Source organism: Clupea harengus, chromosome 24, assembly GCF_900700415.2.
Source record: "Clupea harengus chromosome 24, Ch_v2.0.2, whole genome shotgun sequence".
NCBI lineage: Eukaryota > Metazoa > Chordata > Actinopteri > Clupeiformes > Clupeidae > Clupea > Clupea harengus.
The window spans coordinates 5,568,512-5,596,019 of record NC_045175.1 but is presented as its reverse complement, the minus strand read 5'-3'; the positions used below and the strand labels follow the sequence as shown (position 1 = coordinate 5,596,019).

General features: G+C 43.0%; 3 protein-coding genes across 4 annotated transcripts in view; 1 reads left to right on the top strand and 2 right to left on the bottom strand.

Moving 5' to 3' along the window:
* LOC105890320 (G protein-coupled receptor 137Ba-like) overlaps nt 1-2,566 on the top strand; it is a 10,918-nt gene extending 8,352 nt beyond the window's left edge. Inside the window, exons 6-7 of the mRNA XM_031561763.2 lie at nt 589-713; nt 1,100-2,566. Of these exons, the coding sequence (XP_031417623.1) occupies nt 589-713; nt 1,100-1,211 (237 nt within the window). The 3' untranslated portion in view covers nt 1,212-2,566. The remainder of the gene's footprint in view (nt 1-588; nt 714-1,099) is intronic.
* A 2,863-nt stretch (nt 2,567-5,429) lies between these two features.
* On the bottom strand, nt 5,430-26,141 carry ero1b (endoplasmic reticulum oxidoreductase 1 beta). Of its 2 annotated transcripts, none has more exons than XM_031561839.2 (16): nt 25,451-26,141; nt 23,060-23,179; nt 20,196-20,279; nt 17,672-17,713; nt 14,568-14,653; nt 13,710-13,783; nt 12,474-12,594; nt 12,127-12,173; nt 11,577-11,588; nt 11,399-11,425; nt 10,096-10,188; nt 9,046-9,292; nt 8,310-8,379; nt 6,814-6,900; nt 6,302-6,435; nt 5,430-6,008 (listed from the first exon to the last, which is right to left on the bottom strand). In XM_031561839.2, exons 1-16 carry the CDS (start codon nt 25,616-25,618, stop codon nt 5,948-5,950), a joined length of 1,473 nt encoding a protein of 490 aa, XP_031417699.1. In that variant the 5' UTR covers nt 25,619-26,141; the 3' UTR covers nt 5,430-5,947. The 2 variants fall into 2 exon arrangements, with proteins under 2 accessions (XP_031417699.1, XP_031417700.1); XM_031561840.2 differs by lacking the exon at nt 25,451-26,141 and adding an exon at nt 24,169-24,478.
* Nucleotides 26,142-26,520: 379 nt separating this feature from the next.
* LOC122128729 (serum amyloid P-component-like) lies at nt 26,521-27,154 on the bottom strand. The gene is made up of 2 exons (XM_042703415.1): nt 27,018-27,154; nt 26,521-26,968 (listed from the first exon to the last, which is right to left on the bottom strand). Exons 1-2 carry the CDS (start codon nt 27,152-27,154, stop codon nt 26,521-26,523), a joined length of 585 nt encoding a protein of 194 aa, XP_042559349.1.
* Nucleotides 27,155-27,508: the final 354 nt, after the last annotated feature.

The window sequence follows — 27,508 nt, the reverse complement described above, 5'->3', positions numbered from 1 at the left end:
CCGCTAAGGTTTGGATCTGTAGTTCTTGCTCTGTGTTAAGACAGAAATAAAAGAACCAAAATGCGAACGCCTAAGAAGCGACTGAGACAGAGAAAAGTCGTGTAGTTCACGCTCTGGAGACGACTGTGAGGAGACTCTCCCTTGTACGTCACTTTGGACAAAAGCGTCTGCTAAATGACTAAATGTAAATGTAGTTCAAATATGGCAGAGACAAATCTGTATCGTTGTGATAGTGTGTGATTATGATAGAAGGTAGTGAGGTCATCAAACTTGAAATCATTTTATTACCCAAAACATACACGAATGAGAGTAATGCAATGTAGTGGTGATTGATTATGTTACATTTTGTGAGGTAGAACTGAATCCTCTTCCTCTCAGACCATGTTACAGAGTAGTCACTCAGCCATCCCTTGTTCCTCCACACCTTTAATGTAGTTCCTGCACCTTTAAGGTAGTTCCTGCACCTTTAAGGTAGTTGCTGCACAACTTTTAGGTAGTTCCTGCACACCTTTTAGGTAGTTTGCTAGATAGTTTTGGACCGAAGGTCCTTACTGCTGCTTTAATCCTCTTCCTCTTTGGTTGTTACAGAGTAGTCACTCGTCCATTCCTAGCCATGCGTTCTCCAACAGACGCTACTTCTTCGACAACCCCAGACGCTACGACAGCGACGACGACCTGGCATGGAGCATCCTACCCCAGAGCACCTCTACCAGGTAGAACTCTTAGAATGCCAATAACGGAACGGTTTTCCATGAGAACTTTAAAATGCGGAAAAAGTTAGGCCACAAAATGGATTTTAAGTAGCCTTAGGTAAAATGTACTTACCCAGACTGAGCGATCAAGGGCATTAACGAAGTGTACTGTTGAGGTTAGCATATACTGTTATTACACCTTTCTATCCCAGTCCCTAACTTTAAGTACATACATGTTGTAACGTGGGTTTTCATAAGAAAAGTATATGGTACCTAAAGGTGTGAAGCGCAAAATGAAAGTGTAATGCAATGTAATCTAATCTAGTTTTAGTTCTACCAGTTCAGGACTGATAAGCTGTGCATCTGATCTATGATCAGTCATTAACGGCCAGTGTGTGTGTCCTCAGCATGTCCACAGACTGCTATGACTGGAGCAGCCGCGGCAGCAGCAGTTTCCTGGTGAACGTCGTGAGCGAGGAGCGACGGTCGTCCGCTTCAGCCGGCCAGTTCAACCCTTAGCGACTGTCGAGTGTCATTGTCGCTCAGCGCTGAGATGAGACGTCGACACGTTGCTGTTCCCTACACTGCATTCATAGGACCATAGACACTGTGTTCCTCTACGGTGCATCGACATATTTTAAATAGCTGTAACTATAGCCACGGGTGATAACGGACTGTAATGTGTGGAACGCCTTAAATGTGGGGACGCTGCTGGGTGGGCCGGATGAAGAGAAAGACCCCTGATTGGGCCAAAGCCATGTCCATCATGTAGACCTTTGACTTCTATAGGCTGTGGCTGCTGATTGGTCAGATTTAGTATGATTCGCAGGATGTTAGGGGTGGGTAAGTGGTGCCTATGGCTCCTGCTTGGTGATATTTCTGACCAAGGGCGTGACTGGAGAGATATGACAGGCGCCATCCTGGTCACTTTTCGAGGCATCTCAGATGACTTTGTGTTACATATAGTTATCAATTTGCCACACACTTTTTTTTTTATTATCAAAAGCAACCCGCAGTACAGTACAGGTGTATATATGCTTTTGTTCCCAGTATGTGAGTTCCCTGGGAATCAGACTCCTGACTGGTGTAGTCTCTGCTCTGCCAGTGGGGCTCCAGAGACAGAGAGATGGTGTGAACAGATAGAGACCGTGATGCCCAGTGTCTCACAGCATCTGCATGCATTCATCCAGGGATTACAACAGAACTGAATAGGACTGCAGGATATAAGACGGTACACTAGTGCGAAGAGGCCTCCAAAACAGCAGAGGTCTGCTTTACTTCACTCCCCCCAATAGTGAGGTGTAAAAGTTCGTATATGCTTTTTTTTTTTTTTTTAAGGGCAAGTCAGATATTACGGTCAAGGTTATTAAGGTCAAGTCAGAGATACTTTGACGTCCTCTTTCACAGACCTGATACAAGTATTCTTTTCTGTGATCCAACGTTGAGTACAGTGAGACTGATCAGTGGTCAGGCCACTCTGGGCAGGAGGTGACCGAAGCTCTCCATGAATGCGGTTCTCTCAAGAACTACGAAGGTTCTGCGGGTAAACTAGGGCGTGATAAAGACATCGTCATACTATTGAGTATGCCTACGAAGCGACAACATCGCCATACTATTGAGTATGCCGACGAAGTGACGACATCACATTTGCTTTGAGTATTACCAAGTCAGCAGCGGTGTGGTTTGTCTTGAATCATGATTGTGAAAGAGTTTTATATTTTAAATGAATATGAAATATATTTTTATGTTTCGAGACGTCTGAACTGGAGCATATAGTGATGCACAATGCACAGTAGTTTTAGCTACTTAAAGCACATTTGTGACCGCGTTAAGTGTTGTGAATGTTTACTCATACTATTTATGAACTGTGAAATGGGACTTAAGATATTTGTGACATACTAAACAATTCATATTTTCTGGCCTCTGTGTGTACACACTAAATAACACATACACTTACACATACATTATTTTAGATTATTTTCAACAAACATTCAGAATCAAACAGGTGGTTACATTACTACGAACGTAAATCATTTCTAACACAAGTCCTCATTGCTACACCATATTTCAACCTGATTGCTGGAGTTGAAGTCGGTGAGGGATGGTACCTACCTACCTGCAACCAGAACGAATTATTCAATAAGCAGTTCATGACTATGCTATCTATTAACCTCCCTTACAAATGAGCTTAACAATGAAGACACACAAGACATAAGAAACACAAAGGCTAAGTTACCCAGTCAGACAATCAGATTTTTTTATTTCTCTCTTCAAATAAATATACTCAACAAGTATACACATCAATATAGGTGCACTTATACATATATAGACTTTGAAAAGAACCAAAAAAAAAAAAGAAAGCTCTTATATCCTTCTTTATCAAACAAATTTGACAAATCTGTGAGGCTCAATATTTTAAACGTGTCCCCAAGAAGGCAGACGAGAGGAACACTACATAACGAAGGGAGAAAAGCTGCAGAAAGAGAGAGAGAGAACTGTTCTTCTGGGGTCTGATTGGTCCAGGAAAGTGGGCTAGATTCTAGAACATGTTTTAATTTTTTTCTGAAATAGATTATTTGTTTAAGCACACGGTTAAGGCAGATGAGTGCACTAAGTGTGTTTCAGAGGCAGCTCTCACTCCCGTCACACACACACACACACAAACTCGTGCACGCACACACACACACACACACACACACACAAACTCGTGCACGCACACACACGCAGCTATTCTTCTCAGAACAAGACCTGAGAATCTCGACAGTAAACACCCCTTTGACATTGTGTGGGCTGCTTCAAAACTCATCAGGGACTGCCTGAAATGTGGGGAGAGTCTCAAACACACACCCCCTCCTTCCCTTGCGGCTAGTCTGCTAAGACCAGCTGTATGGGTGGAGAGCGCTGGTCTGGACAAGGGGGCTTGGGGTTGGAAGGGAAGGCAGGGGGTCATGGCCATATCATCTCCTATAGAGGCACTGGGAAAGTCTTAGCAGGTGAACTGGATTTGCTAAACTGTACAAGAAAGGTCTCAGGATTTTGGCATTGGCTTGGAGATTTCGTTTTTAGTTTAAATAAATAGATTTTCTCTCTTAGCACTAAATATGACATCAGGCCTTTTAGCTAGATATAGATTGCTAGTAATGCCAAAGGACTGCGGTACTGCAAGACCTAAAACGAAAACACACAACCAACGCACAGACATGCGAAAGCAAAGTGTGACGGACATCCTAAAGGAAACAGGCAGCTTAGCTGAGGAAGAGAGAGGAAGATGAAAATAAAAGCTCTTTGGTCCTGAACACAGAAAACTTCACTCGTCAGTAGTTAAACCACAGCAGGGAACCAGACAAGACACACACACACACACACACACACACACACACACACACACACACACACACACACACACACACACACACACACACACACACACACACACACACACACACACACACACACACACGTCGGGACATTTCAATTACTGGTGCACAGGTTGACCTCGCCCTTTTACCAAGAAAAATAAATCTCTCAGAATGTACACCTGCTGGTGACCTCTGACCTCTAAAGGCTGCGCTGCGATTGGATGAGGGCTTGGCTGATGTTTTCGTATTTTCTTTTCCTTTCTTTTCTCGGAATGAAAGACACGAGGCCTGAGGAAAGTAGACTCCTCTGTCTGCTGACATCACTTTCAGTCTGTTTGCTTCTTTCGTTCTTTCTTTAGTTGCTTATTTTACTTTAATTCCAGCCGTTAAGGAAGACCTTGTGCTGCCCTGCGTTAGCAGACTAGCACACACAAACTCCACTAGACGTCAGGACTATTTTTTTACCCAGGAAAATAATTAATGTTTTCAATATATCAACATTTGGAATGTCAGGAATTAATGAATGACAATAAACCTCTTGCTTGTTTTCTGTAGGTTTGCAAAGCACTGCAACAAATAACACAACTAGGACTGAGTGAGGATAGGGTTACACACACACAAACACACACAGAAGCTGGGGTATAGTCTCAATCTCAATCTCGACCACGGTCCATCTATCTTTAGCCCAACACTATTACTCCTCTCTGGCAGCCAAAAAACCAAACAGATAGTTACAGTATCCATGACTACTCATGAAAAGTATCCACTAATCAACTAAAAACAGACACTGAACAAAATTAAATTTGCATTTAAACCACTATCCTTTCCTTTATATATATATACATATATGTGTGCGCTATAAATGGCAATCCTATGAATGATGAACGAAGGCAGGTGGAAAAGCTGAGGCCACTGAATGAACTGATGCTGAAAGAGAGAGAGAGAGAGAGAGAGAGAGAGAGAGAGAGAGAGAGAGAGCTGTGTTGCTGCTGCACTGGGCTAAAAACTGCACTGGGCTAAAACACGATCATTGCACACACACACACAAACACACCCACACACACACACACACACACACACACACACGACACACTGGGTAGCTTAAACCTTCTCCAGAAAACAAACAAACAAACAAACAAACAAATCAACCCTAATCAAAACTAAAATCAATAAAATAATGAGGCACTCAGCCCCTGGCAATTAAGGGATTGTCCTCGTCACCAAACAAATAAATAAACAAAAACATCAACAGTACTAGAACACAAAAATGAAAACACTGTCATCTGCATTGGCAACAAGCTGTAGAAGAAAAGCTGCTCTACGGAAGAGTTAATTTGAGTAGGTCTTTCGTTGCTGTTGATTTTTCTTGTTGTTGTTGTTGTTGTTGTTGTTGTTCCTTATCACAGTCTTCTATGAGCAGCCCGAGCGCTATTTGTAAGGGAGGCTTTTTTTCATCAGCACAGCAGCTACGCAGCAGGCATGGAGCAGCCACCAACACATCAGCGGGTACACACAGCGGGTACACACAGCGGGTACACACAGCGGGTACACACAGCGGGTACAGACAGCGGCAGCCTTGCGGGCATCCCGTAACCAGAGCGGGCAAGACACATGACGAGGACCAAACGCCAACCTCACGTGGCGTGGTGGTGATTTGGTTGGTTGGGTGCTTGTTTTTTTTTCTTTCTTAATTTTTTGCTTGTTTTATCGTTATTGTAGTTATTATTTAACCATTCTTCTTAGACGTCAATCCTGCAAGTCCCTGAAAGTGGCCTTTCGCGTGTTTGGATGAGTGGTGAGATGTGGTGGGGGGGGGATGGGTAAGACTATTGCAGTGTTTCTGGGGACAGAGAGAGGAGGGGAGATGGCGCCACCTGTTGGCCAGGGTGACCATTGTTACCTGTGTTCGTCCAGCAGGGTTCTGAAGTTATGCAACTCTTTTATGCTTGTGGATAATCTGAGGAAAGCGTGCACACACACACACACACACACACACACACACACACACACACGACACACACGACACACACGACACACACGACACACACACACCACAAATAGAGGACATTCAGTTCAGTATTCGAAAAGATATTTCTACTTTTTGCCTTTTCTTTCTCTCCTTTAGTATGCTCAGTTTGATGACTCATGAAGCCGTTAAGCAATATAAATATAGAAACAAATATCTAGTTTACATATAAACAGCTCTGTAGCGCGGACAACCTGCCGGACGCAGTGGCGGTTGAGACTCACCTGCTGAAGCCGTTGAGCAGGGCTACGATCTCCTGTCGGGTCAGCTGGAAGCCCTTGGAGGGGCTGTTCTCCGGAAGGTTCTTAATCTCCTTCTCCGAGAAGAGAATCTTCAGGGCAGTTCCCAGTCCTTGCGTCTGATAGAGGGAATAGGAAAAAGTGAAGTGGGTAGGAGGTAAAGTCAGAAAGAAAGAAAGACAGAGACAGAAAGAAAGAAAGAAATTAAGAAAGAAAGAGAAGGTTGAGTGAGGAGGGTAAATAAGAGGGAGTGGAGGTGTCAGTTCTACAGTCATCTTCAAGGAGTCTGTATAGACATGATGCTGTGTGTGTGTGTGTGTGTACAGACAGGGGTGATGTGACCTGAATGTGTGTGTGTGTACATTCAGGGGTGGTGGGACCTAAGTGTATGTGTGTGTGCGTGTGTGTGTGTGTGTGTGTGTGTGTGTGTGTGTGTGTGTACATTCAGGGGTGGTGGGACCTAAGTGTATGTGTGTGTGCGTGCGCATGAGTCTCACCTGTAGCTTCCCCCATAAGCGACATTTACTGCAGCCGACGCAGTCCATGATGCGAGAGATGTTCTTAAAGTGCAGCCTGAACTCCTCCTGCAGGAGCGCACACACACACACACACACACACACACACACACACACACGCACAGCAAGTGGGGTGATTTATTTGTGTTAATTAGTGCTGTCAGTTTAACGCGTTATTAACGGCGTTAACGCAAACCCATTTTAACGCCGTTAATTTTTTTATCGCGAGATTAACGCGATTTCTTTTTTTTATTATTTTTTTTTAATGATTTTTTTTTTTTTTTTAGATTAACGTTCTTTTTGGCCTCGCAAACTGTGTAGTAGGCACACGTTACGGTTTGAGTGAATGGTGAGCGCTATACGGCGAAATGGATGATAAAAAGCTTCTGAATGGAAAGTTTACTTTTAAAAGTTGTGTTGCGCAAAAGAAGCGAGCTTCACTGTTGTCTGAAAATTTCAACAGGCAGCTGGCTGAAATCAAAGAAGTAGTAGGCTTACCTTTTATTGGTAACCTAACTGTTACGGTTCATTGTTTCTGAAATAAGAGGCCTGACTGCTATGTTCCCAGCAAACTTGAAAAAAAGAAAATATTAAGCCATGGTTTAACTGCACTATAGGCTGAGTCCTTGTTTACCTGAAATGTGCACTTTATAATTTTATTTTGTACCGCCCTGTTTGGCAATGTTGGTTTTCAATAAAATAAAGCATTTGCTTAAAGCAAGCCAATCCACTTTTCCATGTTGATAAGGGCATTAAAATAAAAATTAAATGATGGAAAAAAATAAATAAACGAAGGGACATTTAGAATAGATACAAATTTGCGATTAATCGCGATTCATTTTGAGTTAACTATGACAAAAATGCGATTAATCGCGATTAAATATTTTAATCGTTTGACAGCACTAGTGTTAATATACTCCAAATTCAACAAACATTTAGTCTTATTATTGTATTATTTTTATAAAATGCATATACATGCATTGTGTATTTACATGTACAGTACCATTCAAAAGTACACTTTTTTTGTTTAGTACATAATTCCATGTGTTCTTTCCTAGTTTAAATGTCTTCAGTATTAATCTACAACGTAGAAAATAATAAAAATAAAGAAAAAACTTAAAAACTACAACTTTGGACTTTATATAGTTCATGTTTTCTGGAGTGCTCTGAGCTTTTCTGTCAGGCTTGCCAGCTAAAACTAAAGCAAATGGCCATTTAGCCCAAAATATCCCATAATACTCATGGCCACTTTAAGCACTTATGTGTGTATGTGTATGTGTATGTATGTGTGTGTGTGTGTGTGAGTGTGTGTGTGTGTGTGTGTGTGTGTGTATGTATGCATGTGTGTGTGTATGTATGCATGTGTGTGTGTGTGTGTGTGTATGTATGCATGTGTGTGTGTATGTATGCATGCGTGTGTGTGTGTGTGTGTGTGAATAGGAGGGTTGTCTTCAGCTGTTGTAACACGCAAGACTCACCTTCAGGATTTTGGCCTCTATCTTGTGTCCTGCAAACATGGACTTCTCGTCAAAGTGCATGGGGAACGCTCTAGAAGGAGAGAGACGAGGAGAAACAAAAGCTTACTCAAAGGACGCGCAGACATGAAGGGGGCACACTCACTTATAGGACAAGGACACGGACAAGGACGAGGACGAGGACAGAGAGACAGACGGCGCTAAGACCCTCAAGCAATTAGACGTTGATGTATGGAGATGCAAATCCAGGCTGAGCTTGGTCGACGGGCGAAAGGTTAAAGGTTAAAGTTTAGTTTAACGAATACACCGTAGCCTGAGGTGCACCTCCCCAGAAATGTAACTACGCGTCGTGGCAACGCAGAGAGTGTAGTTATGGAGTTCTTGTACGCAGACACACACACTCACAAGTATAAATGCTCACAATGAGCAGAGGCTACAAGGAAGGCTAACCCTTCGCACAACCATAAAACAGCCATGAGCTTAGCGATGCTGTGCCGAGCGGCTGAGAGAGAGAAATGGTGAGAGAGAGTACAGAAAGACTTGCACCAGAAGTTGCCTTTATAAACCCCACTGCCATTTTCTCTTATTTAAATCTATATGTGCAATCTGAACACATGACTTCAACATGTAAATCAAACATGCACATTTACCCTCCTCCACTCCCCTGTACTTATATTTTCATCAGTATTCAGCCTTCCCCTAACTTCATATTATGGGATGCCGTCATGGCGACCCTTACCTGGTCTCGTTGAAGATCCGCAGCAGCAGCTCCTTGGTGGTGAGGTCCTCGCGGATGTTGCCCGTGTACAGGTTGACGAAGGCGCGCTCGAAGTAGGGCGCCACCTTGGAGAGGGCGCGCAGCTCGATGAGGTAGAGGAAGTAGAGGTTCTTCAGCCGACGCGTGCCCTCACCCTTGGCCTCCGCGGGGTCAAAGCGCCGACGGAACTCCTGCACGTTGGGGCCCCACAACTCCTTCCCCCACCCCTCTGTTTGCAGAGCAGAGAGAGAGAGAGAGAGAGAGAGAGAGAGAGAGAGAGAGAGAGAGAGAGAGAGAGAGAGAGAGAGAAATTACATAAAGAAGATGAAACAGATTAACTTTAGGTAAAGACATTTTAGCTGTTGCTAAAGCGGCCTAATTTTAGGTGCTTAGTTTAATTAATTTAAGGCATTACTACATTAAGTAAGTAAAAAGAGCGAAGAGTAGGAAGAATTTTACAGGGGAAAGAAAAAGTAATTGAATTGAATTAATTGAATTGAATTGAATTGAATTGAATTGAATTGAATTGAATTTAATTGAATTGAATTCTAAAGTTGCAAGGCAAGTAACTAGCCACAAGAGAGAGAGTGAGATGTGGGGAGTAACATTACAGCAGATTAATAATAAGATGTGTGATTATGGCACAAATACTTCGACAAATTTGAGGTTTTGTCCAAAGCGATGTACAAGGGAGAGATGAGTCAAGCTATTAGCAATAGAGACCTAGTGTAACAATAAATACTATTTTTCATAAGAAATAGAAAAAAAGTGCAGGAATGTAACTGCTGTAAGTGCAAGCTCAAACAGTACAGCCATGTTTGTCACAGAGAGAGAGGGAGAGGGAAAGAGAGGGAGAAAGAGAGAGAGACAGAGAGAGACAGAGAGAGACAGAGAGAGAGAGAGACATAGAGAGAGAGAGGGAGAGACAGAGAGAGAGAGAGAGAGAGAGAGAGAAAGAAAGAAAGAAAGAAAGAGAGAGAAGTGTGGCGAGCTGCTGTGTGCAACTGAGGGGACGGCTCGCTGGGGCCTCACCGTCCAGCAGGTAATCGGCACACAGGTGGATGTTGATGCTGGTGTGCAAGCCGGAGATGAGGCGGTAGAACACTCTCTTCTCCAGACACAAGCCTGTAGTAAACAACACACATGTAAACATGTAAACAAAGACACTGTTGGAACACTGAGGAGTGTCCACATACCCTTCTAGACATAATCCTGCGCTGTATGTTGACAACAAACAAACAAACAAACAAACAAACAAAAGTAGTGCAAGCATCTAAAGCAAATAAATAGCTTCTCTTGTAACTCTAACAGTGAGAAGAAAGCACTGTGATACTGTGAACTACACATAGTAGATGATATAGCCGTCATAGTGAATGAAAAAAACAAAAACAAAAAAAATAGAGTGAGTGTGAGAAAAGTAGGGAAACGAGAACAGGGGACACAGAGGAGAGATGGAGTGAGAGAGTTAGGGACACTACCAGGGGACAAAGATGAAGAGGAAGTAAGAATATGAAAGGAAGAAAGAGAGAGGGAGAGATAGAGAGAGAGAGAGAAAGAGAGAAAGAGATGTCCTCTGAGGCCGCCACCATGAGTTGTAACCTCATCCCCCTCTCAAGCAGGCGTTTACAGGGGCAGCTAAGGACACCCGATACGGGGCTTTTGAGACTCTCTCCGTGAGCACAGAAGAGGCCCCAACAAAGATGGAGGGGAAACAAAACACTTCAAACACGGCACACTTAAGAGAAAGACCAACGCGTCTCTTTCATGTGGACCCAACAAAAGAGAGGTGAAAGAGAGGGGGAAACAGAGGACTGAGAGAGGAAGGGAAAGTCAAACGGCTACTCTGGGGGATTGTTCTAAAGTGGCGGCGGCAACTCTGCACAATAACGGAGAACCGAGCTGCCCGCTGGGTCTCTTTCAGACTCAGAGGAGGACATTCTTCCAGTCAAAGTCACATGGAATTCCACAGCATTGAAAGGAGAAGTTGATCCTGGTCCTGAGCTCAGTCAGAAAATTGCTCTCATTTAAGCTTTAAAAAAACTAAATCATGACTAAAACTAAACTGTGACAAAAAATTGTCGCTGGCAAAGTAAGCAGAAAGTAATATTTGACCCTGTGTCCAATTAAGACATTCCTAAAAAGACAAACAGCTCTGCATATTTAACAAACAAACAAACAAACAAACAAACAGGAAACTGGTAGACTCCGACAGAGGCTGCCTGATTGTATATTGACCAGCAACACCCAACATAAGCTTTACTGTGCAGTCAAAGATGGCGTTCCCTTTGTGCCCTGTAGATGGCGACGAGGAGGCAGACATTTAAAGTGTGCTTACCTTCGAGCCAGTTATAAAAGCCCTCACCTGCAAAGACAAAACACCAAACAAAAACATGAGCATACAGTTGAGTCGCGGGGAAAAAATACATCTGTCTGTGTTATGTGGAGGGTTACGCAACGTAACGCAAGACAACGTCTGATACATGAAAGTATGATACAGTGAGGGAAAAACTCACCATCATCATCCCCTGCGAGAAGTACAGAGTGAGAGAGAGAGAGAGAAAGAAAGAGAGAGAGAGAGAGAGAGAGAGAGAAATAAAAGTCAGATGTCAAATAACTCAATTATACAGTCAAGTCCCCACGAGACATCACCTCATGATGAGATTCTTGTTGCGTATGACCTGAATGTCACCATAGAAACACTCTAGAAGCGGAGGGACATTCTGATGAATATGCCCCGACTCTTTTAGTAGATTAAATGCACATGTCATATGATTTATCTGTCTCACCTTTTATGCTCGAACTCTACACGGTATTTTTCTATGCTTTAGTTTGCCATTAGACTGTTCTGACATGCAAATGGCGCTCATTGAATTGGCCTGAAATGAAGCTGAGCGAGTGGGCCGTTAAGGACACCTCATCTTGTGGCTGTCTTATTATCAGTGAGTGAGATTGAACTGGCACAAGGCCCACTCCTGAGTGGGCTTCAGAAAACAGCGGGTTAGCTTCACTCTCTCTCACACACACACACACACACACACACCAACCAAACACTCTCTCTCTCACCTCGACTGGGAGTCAGGGGGTTTAAAGGCCGGTACACTGATCTGGGCCTGCCAAAATAGAAAACAAGATCACACTCAAGAAGGTGATACATGGTGTGTTAGTGTGTGTGTGTATATGTGTGTGTGTGTGTGTGTGAGATATGGGTGAAAGGTGATTGATGGCTTGTGTGGGCAAGCACCACATAGACAGAAACCAAAGTGCGTGTGGGTGTGTGTGTCCGTGTGTGTCCATGTGTGTCCATGTGTGTCCATGAGTGTGTGCGCGTGTGTGCGTGAGTGTGTGCGCGTTTGTGTGCCTGTGTGTGTTTCTGTGTGTGTGTGTCCATATGTGTGTGCCTGTTTTCTTACTTGAAGCAGTTCTCCTCATAGATGCTGTTCCACACCCTCCAGGCCGAGGGGCCTTTGTAGCCCGTGTAGCGCTCTGGGTTAAATATCAGATCCACATACTCCGTATCAGGAGCCGTGTCATCTGGGGGGAGGGAGGGAGAGAGAGAGAGAGAATTAATGAGTGAGACAGAGAGAGATTGACATAGAGAGGGATGGAGAGAGAGGGAGAGAGATTGACAGGGAGAGAGAGAGAGAGGGAGAGAGAGAATGCCACAGCTACTGCTTCAGCTCTCCGCTGCTGTCTGTCTAAAGTGTTCTGCGTAAACAAAGACACTCCTCTTGAATAGACACAGCAGAAGAGGGGCGAGTGTGTGTGTGTGTGTGTGTGCATGTATGAGTGTGTGTGTGTGTGTGCGTGCATGTATGAGTGTGTGTGTGTGTGTGCGTGCATGTATGAGTGTGTGTGGGATCAATTTAGTGACAAAAAGATTTACAAATGCCCCGCGATTGCCAAACAAACAGAATGAGATTTGTAAACGTCCAACCATTTGCAAATATGCACACCATGTTTTACAAATACAAAAACACACCTCTCAAACAAACACAATGTGCTTTGCAAACACAAGACACCTCTATCTAAATATACAAGGTGTTGTGCAAATACAAATGGGACTCCAAATAAAGAACAGATTCCACAAATAGACAAACGTAGACAAAGAATGGAAATAAAAAAAAATCCATTTAGCATGTGTGTATAATCTCATTTGTTCTACAAATACACAGCAACCATGTCATTTGGGGATCAGGTGATTTTTTCCGCTTGTCTGAATTGCAAATGAAAACGCTTCTACGAGTTGCAAATGCAAAGGCCAAAACAGCAGCTGGCGCTACAGGGGCATCTGCCTTCCTTCTATGGCTGCTGGATCGAATGACTGGAGAACAATAAAAGTTGATTTGTCTTATTTTTTATATTAGTCAGAAACGATTTTGATTCGGTTGTTTAATTTTCTTTCCATCTTTGTTATCAGGTATGATTATAGATAGTTCTGTCTTCCACATTAAGTTAAGGTCACACAGATAGCTACACACTACAGTATGTGTGTGTGTGTGTGTGTGTGTGTGTGTGTGTGTGTGTGTGTGTGTGTGAGAGAGAGAGAGAGAGAGAGAAAGAGAGAGAGAGAGAGAGAGAGAGAGAGAAAAAAAAGAAAACTCTTGCAAGAGAGTTTTGTTACTTGGAACAAAAGCCGCTTCACTCACCATCCAGCTCACAGAAGTGGTCCTGGGCGTCATCATGACGAGTCCAGTCTTCAAACGCCTCTTTGCTCTGGTTGCTGTAGAGACGAGATGAGACGAGTCGAGATAATAAATCAAAAGGGAAACAAATAGACAAAAATGAGACCAATGCTTCCGCTACAAAGCAGTAACACACACACACACACACACACACACACACACACACACACACACACACACACACACACACACACACACACACACACACACACACACACACACACACACACACACACACACACACACACACACACACAAAGCAGTAACTTCCCTCAACATTGATACATCTCTGAGCCTCACTGTTCCCAGAACAGTTCATATGACACGGCCTGGCCCTATCTTTTGTTTGTTGAGCTTGTGTTGTTTATTTTGCTAATGCCCGCACCACCTCCACTCTGCCCACTCAAATTCCACCCACTCCTCTCCACGTGTTTACTCTTCCTGAAACATAATGACGTAAGGGTTCTCATAACGACATAAGGGTTCTCCAGTGGTTACAAGGAAAAATATCCATTGTGATGACTAAATGCTTTTCTGCACCCCAAGAAGGTGTTTTCACAAGAAGAAGCTATCAATTTGACCAAATTCCTCAATTCCTCCTTCAATCAGGAGTTTCGAGTAGAACCTTTTATTCTCAAACAGAAAGAAGCTAAAGAACTAACAAACAATATAATGCTATGCACAGCATAGTGTGATGTGGTTCTCTAGGGTAAGGACACCACACAGGATGTCTGATTCAGTGAGGTGTGTGTGGAGCTAAGGGTTGGTGAAAGGCTCTTGAGCTGAGACTCGGAGTGCAGTGCAAATGTGGTGCCTCTTTACCTGAGCGTGCTGTTTATGGCGCCCAGATTCTGAGCCTGCTCACAATCCGACAGGTCCCCCAGTTCCGTGTTTACCACCTTGGAGTACTGCCGTGTCAAAGGGAGAGATGGAGAGACCCACCGAAAGGAAAAAAGAAAGGAAAATAATCAATGTTTGGTTGATCGCTCACCTTTGTTACGATGCTCGAAGTCTGGGGCAACCCTGTGAACAATCCCTGCGATGTGTATGTGCACTAATGAACGCATTGCGATGTGTATATGCACTAATGAACGCACTGCAATGCAATGGGCTTTCAAAACAATTTCAACCAACAGGCTCTATACCGTCTATAACTATAAGGTATGTAGGTTCAAGCAAGACTAAAATAAAAAGATCTCACAGAGGAGCGGATGTGGACGTGAGCTAACGCTGGGAAACAAAACAAATGGACTATTTCAGGTAATGTACCAACTACTACTAAACGTTTGTAATAAACACTGTTAACAAAACCAATGGACTATTTCAGGTAATGTACCAACTACTACTAAACGTTTGTAATAAACACTGTTAACACGTGCAGTAGGCAGATAACGGAGTGCTGACGTGTGTAATAACAGCACGCCAGCGGACTTGACCTTGAGAGCAATCAGATGTTCCCGATGTCCCAACATTAGAAGCAAACACAGGGAGTGCGGCCAAATGTAGCCGGCTGCTCACCACGTTCACAACAGGGAGGAAGAGGGGAGGGGAGGAGAGGGGAGGAAAGAAAGAGAGAGGGAGGGCAGGGGGAAAAGGAAAGGGTGAGAAAGAGAGGAGGTAAAGAGAGAAGAGAGAAGAGTAAAGGAAGCAAGGGATGGAGGGAAAATGTAGCCTGCTGCTCACCACTGCCCCCCTTTAAAGGAGGGGAGGAGGAGAGGAGAAGAGAGGGAGGAAAAGAAAGAGAGTGTATTAAAGGTAGCCTGCTGCTCACCAATGCCCCCCTTTAAAGGAGGGAAGGAGGAGAGGAGAGGAGGAGAGGGAGGAAAAGAAAGAGAGAGAAAGTGAGTGAGAGATGGATGGAGAAAGAGTGATAAAAAAAGGAAGAGAGGAGGATAAATTAAAAATAGTTCTTAGTTGAGGAGCGAGAGCTAGCCTACTGCTCACCATCTTTCGCATGATGGCAGGAGAGGGAGAAGGGGAAAAGAGGAAAGAGAGAGCGGAGAGAGAGAACCCAGGAGAGACCAGGGGAGGGTTGAAAGGAAAGAGTGAGAGAGAAATAAAAGAGCGAGTGAGGGATAGAGGGGAAAATGGAGAGAGATGGAGTATGGAACATGAGAGAGAGAGAGGGAGAGAAAGAAAGAGAGAAAGACAGATAGGTATACTGACAGATCGTGAGTCAGAGATGGTGGGAAAAATGGAGAGAGATGGAGTATGAGAGAGGAGAGAGAGAGAGAGAGAGAGAAAGAAAGAGAGAAAGAGAGAGAGAGAGAGAGAGAGAGAATATGAGGGGACGTGGACAACCACTAAAGAGAAAGACACAAAGCACAAAACGATACAGACAGAGAAAGAGAGAGACAGAGAGAGACAGAAAGAGAGTGAGGAAGAGGGGAGAGAGAGACAGAGAGAGATAGAGAGAGAGAGGAAGAGAGAGAGAGAGAGAGACAGAGAAAGAAAGAGAGGAAGAAGGGAGAAAGGGAAACTTCAGACTTGTCAGAGGCTGACTTTAATTGATGACGCAGCAGGCCTGGGAGAATGTTCTAGAAATGAGGGTGCGCGGTCGGCGGGGTTAGCGTAAGCTCCATTAGCCACAGCAGCCGGGACTAAAACAAACAGAAGCAGTGCACACACACACACACACACACACACACACACACACACACACACACACACACACACACACACACACACACACACACACACACACACACACACACACACACACACACACTCGCGCACACTCTCATACACACTTGCACACGCACTCTCTCACACACACACACAAACTCTCTCACTCACACACACATCCACTCTCTATCTCTCTCTCTCTCTAGTTTGCTATTTCTGTCCCAACCACTCAACTTCATAACCAAGGGACCAGCAACCCCCCTCTCTCTTTCTCTCTGTTACTCTCTTTCTTTCTGTCTTTCTCTCTCAGGCTCTTAGTACCTCAGGGAACACTAACACACACACACACACACACACGGAAAGAGAGACACACACACACACACACACACACAGAGAGAGAGAGAGAGACACACACACACACACACAACACCACTGTGTCCTGACGCCCCCTGAGGACATCTTGGTTGACGAGGCCGTGGTATTTTTTATTTTTTTAAGAAAAGAAACGAGGTACTGTGTTCCCTCATACTTGCACCAGCTATGGTAGTGGAATGCTTGCCACGTTTTGGGATGACCCTCTCACCTCAAACTATGGATGTTACTGTAACTAAAAAACTGTAGTTGTGCCTCTTCCACTTCTCCCTTTTTAACCACTGGCAGCCACCACTAACCACTGTTTACAGGGAAGACTGGCTGTCCACGCTCTCTAAAGTGCTACATCACTGCCATTGCAGTGCACTATGTCCAAGGGCATACTGGACCCCATCAAAGCCAGTATAGGGAGCACGAGAAAGTGCACACACACCTTATATGGAGCTTGTCGGTCTCAATACATTCTTTGTTAAATGTAAAGCACACATTTATTAATAGCAATGACAAAAACATATTATTATTACTACTATTATTATTATTATTATTATTTAGAAAAAGTCAAAAACCATAGTAGTAGTTATTATATATTATATTTTTTACTTTATATATATATATATATATATATATATATATAATACTTATTTATTTAAGTGCTGAATATACTCTGACAGGAATGAAATATACCACAGGAAAGTCATCAGGAACAGTTACATGTTCTTAAATTTGGCATATTTCTCTGAGATCCTTCCCTCACCAGCGACGACTGTGGGTCTTACTAACACACACACACACACACACACACACACACACACACACACACACACACACACACACACACACACACACACACACACACACACACACACACACACACACACACACACACACACACACACACACACACACACACACACAACTGTGGGTCTTACCTTGTTGTAGTTGCCCGACTTAATGCCCACCGGGATCCTGCTCTGTGGGGAGAGACAGAAATAGCAGCGGGTCATCATCAACTCCAGGTCTCCTGAGGACTCCCAGAACACCCCTCTAGCTCCCGCTAGACTACCCCGCCTAGTCTCTAGGTACAATATAACTAGTGTCACAGGGGGGGGGGGGGGATGTGACTGGGGCAATTTGCGGCATAGAACACGCAGTCCAGTGAGTACTTGTTTAGGGAACTTGTGTGTGAGTAGGTTGTAACATGCGACACAGCTAACGACCCCAGCACCTGGATTCACTGTTGCCCCTTTTCCGCCAACAGGGAACGGGTTCCGTTCTGGTTTGAGCACCAAATCTTTAAACCGTTCGGAGCATTTCGACCAAAAATAAATAGGTTCGGAGTCTGAGATGTTGGGTCCAGCTTGAACTGTGATGACATCAGTGGACGTGTCATTTTATAGTTTGGAGAGGAACCAGAACGCAGCAATCTTCAGAAAATAATAATAAACAAAAGCTTGGTGGTAATCAATGCGATCCACCATCTTGCTACTACTGTTTACTGTTTACATCAACACCCTGAGTGACGCAGCCTTGATCACAATGGTTCCGCTAAAAACTGGTGGAGACGCAGGCTGGCTCAGAGGTTCAAAGAATCCTGAACGGAACCGGGTCAAGAACCCATTCCCTGTTGGTCAAAAAGCGGTGTGGCAGGAGAGGTGAGGTTACTCTTGATTTGCTGACAAAGTATAGGCTACATAGAAAGTGTAGGTAGAAATAGAATGTGGGACTGGACTCATGTGATGGTTTAGGGCTGTGAAATGATTACAAATTTTAATCAAATTAATCACAGGTTTCTGTGGATTAATCATGATTAATCACATATTACCAATTTTCTCGGTATGTTTTTGTGAGAACAAAAAGATTTATGACAAAAGACGGATATATACATTTAACATGTTTTCTTTTTTTATTCATAAAAAAAACCAATGGTGCTGCAACTCAGCAGTTCTTTAGCAGTTCTCTTTGCTATTCCATATGGAACATTAATATAATCTTCATCCTAAACAGAATTTGGGCTTCTTAGCCATTGTATGGTTGAATAAAACATTTTTCTTTTCTTTTTAAATCAAACAGAAATGATTTGGGCTTCTTAGCCATTGTTTTTATAGGATGGTTGAAAATGTTTCTCTTTTTTGTCAAACAACCATTAACCACACCATGACACAATCTAATGCCTCTAAAGGCCCTAGTGGTCGTTTTGTCTTCAATTGCCCAATTGCTTGCAACAGTTTGGAACTGTTCTGTACATGCCTCTGCAAAGTGGCGCTCTTCTGTTTTCATGCACGTTAGTGTAAACGACTTTAACTTCCATTTCGTTGGTGATTAGATGTGCAGTTACACCCAGGTAGTTATCGTTACTCACAGAGGTTCAGTGATCCCCTGTCAGCGCCACATGTTTCGTAGCAGCCAAGTCATTTTCCTTTTTTTTCTTTTCAGCTTCGTACAGCTCGTGGATTTTTGTCATTATTGTGCGTCTTTGCGGTGCTTTGATGCTCGAGTTCCCCATTGCCACTCGCAAAACTTTGGTGAACCCCTCGTCCTCAACAATATTAATCGGTCTACAGCTTTTTGCAATCCATTTGGCAACAGTGCTAGCCAACTTGTCACAGGCAGATTTAGTCAGAGGCCTACGTTGTTAAGTGAGGGTGGTTTGGCGCATTCCACTTGAACTCCCCTCGCCGACCAACCCATTTGCTACGGTGAAACGAAAACGTCTTACCGCAGAGTGTACATATCACTTTGGTTTTATTGAATGTTCCATCTTTTTTTTTTTTTGAACACGAACTTCCCATCCAGAAAGTCCTCAGGTTCATCAGAATTATCCATGTTGTTTGTTTGTTTGGAAGGCAGCTGCCGTCTGACTGCATTAGAAACGGCGACTAGTGCAGGTTGGGTGGAATTGTGGGTATATTAGAAGCTCATTCTGTGCATGAGTTAAATGCGTTAAAAAAAAAATAACGCATTAATCCTGTAATTTAATCACAACGCGTTAACGCGTTATTTTTCACAGCTCTAATATATATATATATATATATTCACACACACACACACCAACACATGTGACATGTGACCTACATGCATGCCTGTATGTACTCATGCAATGTCTGTGTGTGAGTGTTTGTGTAGTGGTGTGTATATGTGTTTGTATAAATTATGTGTATCAGTGCAGGTGAATGAGAGTGTGACTGACTGAGTGAGTGAGGCAGAGAGAAAGAGAAAGAGAGACAGACAGAGAGAGAGACAGAGAGAGAGATACAGAGAGAGAGAGAGAGACAGAGAGACAGACAGAGAGAGAGAGACAGACAGACAGACAGACAGAGAGAGAGAGAGAGACATAAAGAGAGAGAGAGAGAGAGAGACAGAGAGATAGGTGAGGAGGAGTAAGTGGGAGTAAGTGGGAGTGTGAGGGAGAGTGAGGGAGAGTGGGGGTTGTAAGAGAGAGTGAGGGAGACTGACCTCCGGGCAGGGCTCCACGTGGCAGTCTTTGATGGAGCACTGGCCATCCTCCGCCCAGAAGGGACATGGACGCTTCAGGTTCACCTGCAGAGACGGGAGGAGGGGAAGAGGAAGGAGGAGTGATTACTTCACAGACAGGCAGTGTGCGAGAGAAAACACACACAAAAACACATGAACACAGATAGACACACGGACAGACACCAGACAAACAGACAGACACACAAAAACACGTGCACACAGACAGACACACACACAGACAGACAGACAGACACACACACACACACACACAAAAACACATGCACAAAGACAGACAGACAGACAGACAGACAGACAGACAAGTAATGACTTAAAAAAAAAAAACAGATTAGTCGACCTTTACACAGACCGACTTTCAAAATGGCGGAGTGGTTTTCTTTCTCAGGGAAACTCATTACACGTTTCCTGAGGTGGCTTCCGTGCCCCTTATCACTCTCGAGAGCATGTGCTCTTTCCTGTGCTCTGCCACATCATAACAAGAACTGCCACATCAGCCTCCCCACCCCCCCATCTCGACTCAACACTAGAGAGCTCTCCGGTTATGCATGACAGGTCGCTTGTTTAAAGCAGCGAGCTGTAAGGAGGGTGTTTTTCTTTTTTGTCTAAACCTAACAAACTTACAAGGTAACAGCCAACATGGCTTACCATGACCAAAGCAGCACAGCTGGCACTAACTAAACCTAACTAGATAACAATAATAGTATTAAAAATAATAATAATAACTGTATTAATATGCCATTTATGAAGCATAGAAGCACAAAGGACTTAACATCCCATACATATATGTTCACTTTTGTATTGCATATATGCTAACAGTGTGTTAACACAAATAAATATTAACAGCTAGCAGGTTAACAGCTTAGACAGCTAGTGAGAATGACAGGTGTAGTTATTAGTTCTTCACATGACCACATAACAATTCTAGGATGTTACTTAAAAATAAAATACAACTAAAAACCTGCATAATAAGCCCTTAATAACGTGAGGTGTGTGACAGACTACTTGTCTCATTTTAATCGATTTTCTGTGCTACTTTACCCACCTTCACTTCTTAAAGCAACACAATTGCCACTTTTTGAGGTTTGTTTTATTGGTAACTTGATCTGGTATGCTCTTCCAGCTCATTTTGATGGCATATGAGATATGATCAAGTGAACGACAGATAACCCTGTCATCCCCACTAGCCATCCAGGCTGTGCACTAAGTCGTCCCACTAGCCACCCAGGCTGTGCACTAATAGTCCCACTAGCCACCCAGGCTGTGCACTAACACCCCACAGAAAACTTCGGAAAACGCCTTCTCAGCACAACACGCCAACAATATCGCCAAAAGACACCAGTTAGCATGTTAGCAAGCATTTGTCAGTACCAGCAGGACTGTTGGTGTTGTTTGCAAGGTTTCTGCATGCTTTTTAGGCTGTTAACTCACTAGTTTTAGACCAAAACTCCACAGAGCTGCTTTAACAGCTCCAGTTCATTGCTAATATTTAATAATGTTTATTCCTGACAGGTAAACAAAACATACCCTATTCATGCTGTCCTTGAAAATTTGTCTCTCCAAATTTGAAACTTGTAATAAAACATTACGTGGTCTTGGTCGGGATTTACATACAATTCAAACCTAAATGTAAATGCAAACAAAGGTCACACTAGGCTCATGTCTGTGACACACAATAGAGGTATTGTTTGTTTGTTTGTTTATTGAAATGGACACCTGCCCCGGTGGAGACTGGAGTCGCTGATGGTTTAACCAAATCTTGTGTTATGGTTTGAAAAAAACAAAACATGATTTCCTGATTTTGAAATATTAAATATTAATGCTATGTGCATGCTATGTGTTTATCTCTTTCCTCCAGCACCCATTATGATGGAGGTTAAAGAAAACAAAAACATATACACCAGACATGGAGTAAAACTACAGTATTGTCCAGCTGAACGTCATTCATTCCTCAGGTTGTACCCAACGGCTACACCACATGGTGCCCAAAGCTACACGTCAACCACACATGCAAATGAACACACAGGCTGGGCATCAAACACTCATTTGCATTGGCTGAGGAGTACAGTGGGGGAAAATGGCCTCCGCTCAAACTCTAAATAGCAACATCAGCTAACATAACAGTCCTTAAAGGTAGAGTTGCCGATTCTGGCGAAAGATTGTTCATATTTGAGCTTAACAGTCAATCAATTAACTCCTCTCCCTTCCGTGTTCCCAAAGTAACATGCCGATTGGCTGGAATTGTCTTTATCTCAGTCCGAGCCACTATGTACGTTTCCCATCTACTGAGCCAACAGTGTGTACGAACACCAGAGTGTATTTGAGCACAAACACTAACAGACGGCAAGAGGACCGTGAGGAGTAATTCACTCAATGAGGTTTTACTGGAACCTTGCAAAAACACTTGAAGCACCAATTATTCTCAAGTGTGTCTGAGTCACAGTGTAAAAAACTTGAAGTAGGATTGAAATAATAGCAATAAAGTAGTTTAGTTTAATCTGGATTGTACTATATAAGGTGAGTCACTGAACACCAATCATGTGGCTGGATGTTGACGGCACAACTTGTTCTACGGAACTAGTTGTTGCTTATGAAATGGCATCAGGCATTGTCCTTGCATCCCGAGAGTGCACCCCACTGACAAGCAAAACTAACACAGGTGATACACAATGCTATTCGTCAAGTCACTTTAAGTGACATAAGACTGGGTTTCTAGTTAAACTTGTTGGGCCAGAAATTGAAAAGTTAAGACACCCCATTCGCAATATGCTATGGGATTTGAATGAGACCTGGCTGCCATCTTGTCCTTCAGGCAGAAGAGGCGAACTCACCCTGTAATACCTGAAGAAGTCCTTCTCTGTGAGTTTCCTTATGAGGGGGTAGAGCTTGAAGTTGTTGAAGGCATCGATGCTCTCGATGTCGCAGAAGCAGTCATCCAGAACGCCAGTCAACTGAATGAGTTTGGGACAGAGGAATACTGAGGTGTTACATTTAAAAAGCTCTTCAAAACTAGTTCTACAAACTAATCTTAGAGACAGGACTTTGGTAAAAAAAAAAATTACAAATATACACCTTCAAAAGATAAACTATAAAAGTAAAAAGTTTTCCTCAGTATCAATATACTGTAAACTACTCCATCACAAAACATACATAGGGCTTATAAATAAAACAAAGGTTAAATAACTATTGACCTGGTCCACAACAGGCCACCTGGCAACTAGTTGACATCCCATATGGTGCCGAACCCCCTGTGCTAGGCTATGCCTCATGTTTTACATTCAGATCAAGTGAAGCTGACACACTCGAAAAGAATAAAAAAGCAATAATTTTCCACTGACATCCAAAATTGTTCCTATAGCTCGACTGGTGCTAACAGCTATCTGTGAAATGTTTTAAGTCAAATTGGAAAACAATGGCTACTAAATAAATTACTACAAGTATAAATGCACTGTCAAGCCTTAGCCTTGTGTGTTCTTCAGATTTGCATTAGACATGACCAGCTGCTGGGAAGGGAACGCGCTGGGCAGAATACCTGCCTGACATGTGAGACCAGACAACTGCATAAATTATTCAATCCTTAATCAATGCAACAGGTCAGGGGGTAAAATAACTAAATAAGTAAACACATATCTAAGTTAAAAGTTATTCTTCAAGTCCCTTTTGGCCAAAGACGGCTTCTGAGACGTTATGGTGTACAGTAAGTTTTCAGGTCTGTCATATGGGCAGTTCAAAGTAAAACAAAGTCTGGAAAGTCTCATTTTAAATCAAAGACAAATCTAAAAATGAACAATATAACCACACAACATCCCAGTCTGAGATCTACAGACAGACACAGCATTATTAGGAACAATTTACAATTCGTTCTGTGAGGCTTCGGCTTTTAAATTACACATCACCGCTACGAAGCAAGAGGAGCTCGTGCTACCGCTGTGAAACGAACCTTAGCATGCAGTAATCCAAAATAAAGGATGTGCAGTAACGATGTAGTCCATGAGCTACAGATATTTCCGGGCATGTCGTAAATACGGAACTTTTGCCGCTTTTGACTTCAGTCCGTTAGTTCAGAAACTCTGTTGCCAGTCTCTCTCTCTGTCCCCATGAAAACCAAACTTACAAAACACAGGCCTACGTCTCGCTATACTAGTAGCTGATGCCTTGCATTGCGAAGCCAGTGAGGGGCTTTGAGGCATGGGTGAGGACGTGCCAGAGGTAAACGGTCTACGAGGATGAGCTGTCACTTTGGGGCCACTTGCTTTTCCTCGTGCCCATTCTGTCCCTACAGGCGCCGCCTCCAAAACAAAGATGCACGTTTGTAATCATCATGCCAGTTCTGAACCCGCCCCCGATCTCCGTGACTTGTAGTTTTTGTTCTAGTAAAATGCAATGGCCACGCCCGTTTGAGTTCAGTGTACAGGACTACACACCCCGTGGTCATGGGTAATACGATATCCCCTTGGTCCAATCAGGCTAGACCACGATTTACAACTACAAGGGGTGCAATGTTAAGATGTTTCGCATTTGAGATCGATAAAACAAGCAAGTATTATGAGAGCAAATATTAAAATAACCAATTGTAGGTAACATTAGGCTACATAACACAGTAACATCTGACATTGTTTAAGATACTCTTTTAAAAGAGTAGCAATTGTCTTCTTCCGGTCATCAAATAGCCTACATTTAGCTATCAATTTAAAGTGTTAAAACTCCTTGTGGTGTAACACTCAAAAAACAAGGAACGGATTTAAACATCTCGTGTAAATATTCAGTTAAAAGTTAAGCGGTCTGCTCTACATGTCGTTCTACAGTTTAGTGTGACAGGCCAAGAGATAGAATATGCACGTAGCTGATGATTTATATCCATGAAAAAGTACACGTTAGTTTTAATAATGGCAGTGAATGCTTGCTGAAAAAGCTCAAAGCTGTTATCCTACATCCTACAATGACTAAAGAGGTTTTTGTTTCATAAGAACGCACATCATTACAACTAAACTAAGCTACCTGGCTATTAACAGAGCCCGTCTAAGTCAACCAGGAATGTAGACCATGAAAATTACGTCAAATGAAGGTGACAGTGGAAAATGCGAGAAGACTGTAGCTAGCTAGCAAGCCACCCATCCTACTGGCTTCAACCCCTCTAATATCAAAACATCTGACATATTCTGTTTAAGTATAGACTACACATACAGACACGTGTTCTGTGTCTGCCACAGAGCATAACTTACGTGGCAAAAACAGCTTTGCTCTTCGTTGTCGGATGCACTTTTCTCGGAATGATGGTTCTGTGGCGTGTTGCTTATAATGTTGTAGTGAAACCACCCCACAACAAAATCTCCAAGGAGTAGCCACAGTAAAACAACCAGTCCTGCGTTCCAAACTGTGACTTTTAACATTACTGATGCACAGAAAGCGCGTAACCGTCACGTTAAATATAAATACAAATGACAAACTGAACCACAGACTTCTAACTAATGGTTTAACTCACGTTAGCTGGCTATACCTGGCTAGCCAGTGCTAAAGACAAGAACTCTTACGTCTTTACAGTTGCTAGGGCTAAACTACTCTGTTGAATTCCGTCATTTAGATTCTGGTGTTCGGAAATATTGATCTATTTCCAAATTAAAATACGAATATGCCTGAAAACATTAACAATAGTTGTACGGTCTTGCTTCCACGGTTATATCATTCACACAAATGTACGCAAGTCTATCAACATCCGTACAGTCCATGTTACGGCAAGCGCAGAGTTATTTGTTCGCGTGACCAACAAGATGTGACAAATAGTGTACAATAGCTCCCTCCACTGTTCTTAAGTTAATATTGCACTTTGTATGTTGTGTCGCAGAATTTAATCACGACCTTTTTACTGAAACATGCCTTTTCTGCTTTAGTGTTTAGTGTTTCTGCTTTAATCTAGGACTTTTTGCACGTTATTAGGGTACTGAAAGACAAAAGTGTATGTGCCGATCTTCAATTAGGCTAGGCCTATTTGGTGTATAATGTAATGTTCTCTTGCTTTTAAATACAAAAATAGCCTACAAGATCACAAAGATCACTCTTAAATTCTTACAATATCACAAAAACTACAGTGACAGGGAAAGATTGTTAAACCAACTTTTAGTGAAGATGACCTTATGAACACACAGTTAAAAATGGGCTACTTTCAAATAATTGTTTTCCCTTCAACATTTAATTCAAGAACACAAGCCTGCTAAATAGTTATATACATTGGAAGAATCAGAGTCAGTTTTTGAATACTCAGTGACTTGACAGCCAGCCTTTGAAGTGGGCTTGGTTAGGCTACTTCTGAATCGGGGCAGGTTAGGGTTAGCTTCGGCTCAACAATCACGTAACCATGTTTAGAATACTCCATGTTAGTCCAGTCGACAACATTGCCTGGCCTTGAAATTACACATTTCATATAGTCCTTAATTTCGCTGGGTGAAAGCACGGTGTCACACATGTGAACATCAGTAGCGTGTCCATAAAATGCGTCATACACGTGAAATCCACCCGCGTACGCGTCTTGGTCTTGACCGAGCATGATGCTTGGGGTTCCTGCGATCGACGCGCCAGCCTGAAGCGCTTTTCTCGCGCTCGGTCTTCCATTCACCCAAATCTGAGCCAGACCTGTGCCACTGTCCCAGGTCACGCAGACGGAGTGCCACTGGTTCAGCCCAGTCGGCAGACCGTAGAAGAAGACGCCCTTGTCTCCGATGTACAGCCTATACCTACCATCCCCTCTGAAGAATACAAAGCCGTCAGCGTGTGATGGAGTGGCCAAAGAAATACGGAGCCTGTTCCTTGTTGTAGTCTGAGAGGAACCTCAGACACACTGTCACAGAGAAGAATATCTTGTTGAGCGCAGGAGTCACTTTCACGTGGGCAGTGTTGGATTCCACTGGGAAGATGATCACTTTCCCCGACATGTCTGGATGCAACATAACAGTTTTTTTTTCAGCATTTCAGCATTAAAACAAGTTCATAGAACAACCCACGTCCACCACAATCACGTTATTTTGAAGGAAATATATTATTACTTAATATATTATTTTCATTGTTCCTCAGCAATTACATTATTTTTGTTATATCTGTATACACATTTTTCTTTTTGACCAAATACATATCATACTGCATTTTACATGTTACAAAGAACATTTAAATAATCTACCTACCCTGTGGAACAGCATAGCAGCCTGAGATCATTAGACAAATAATTGCCAGTTTCATCATCTCTGACTCTTAATTCAGTGCAGAAAGAGCAGTTATGGTTCTGTCAATCC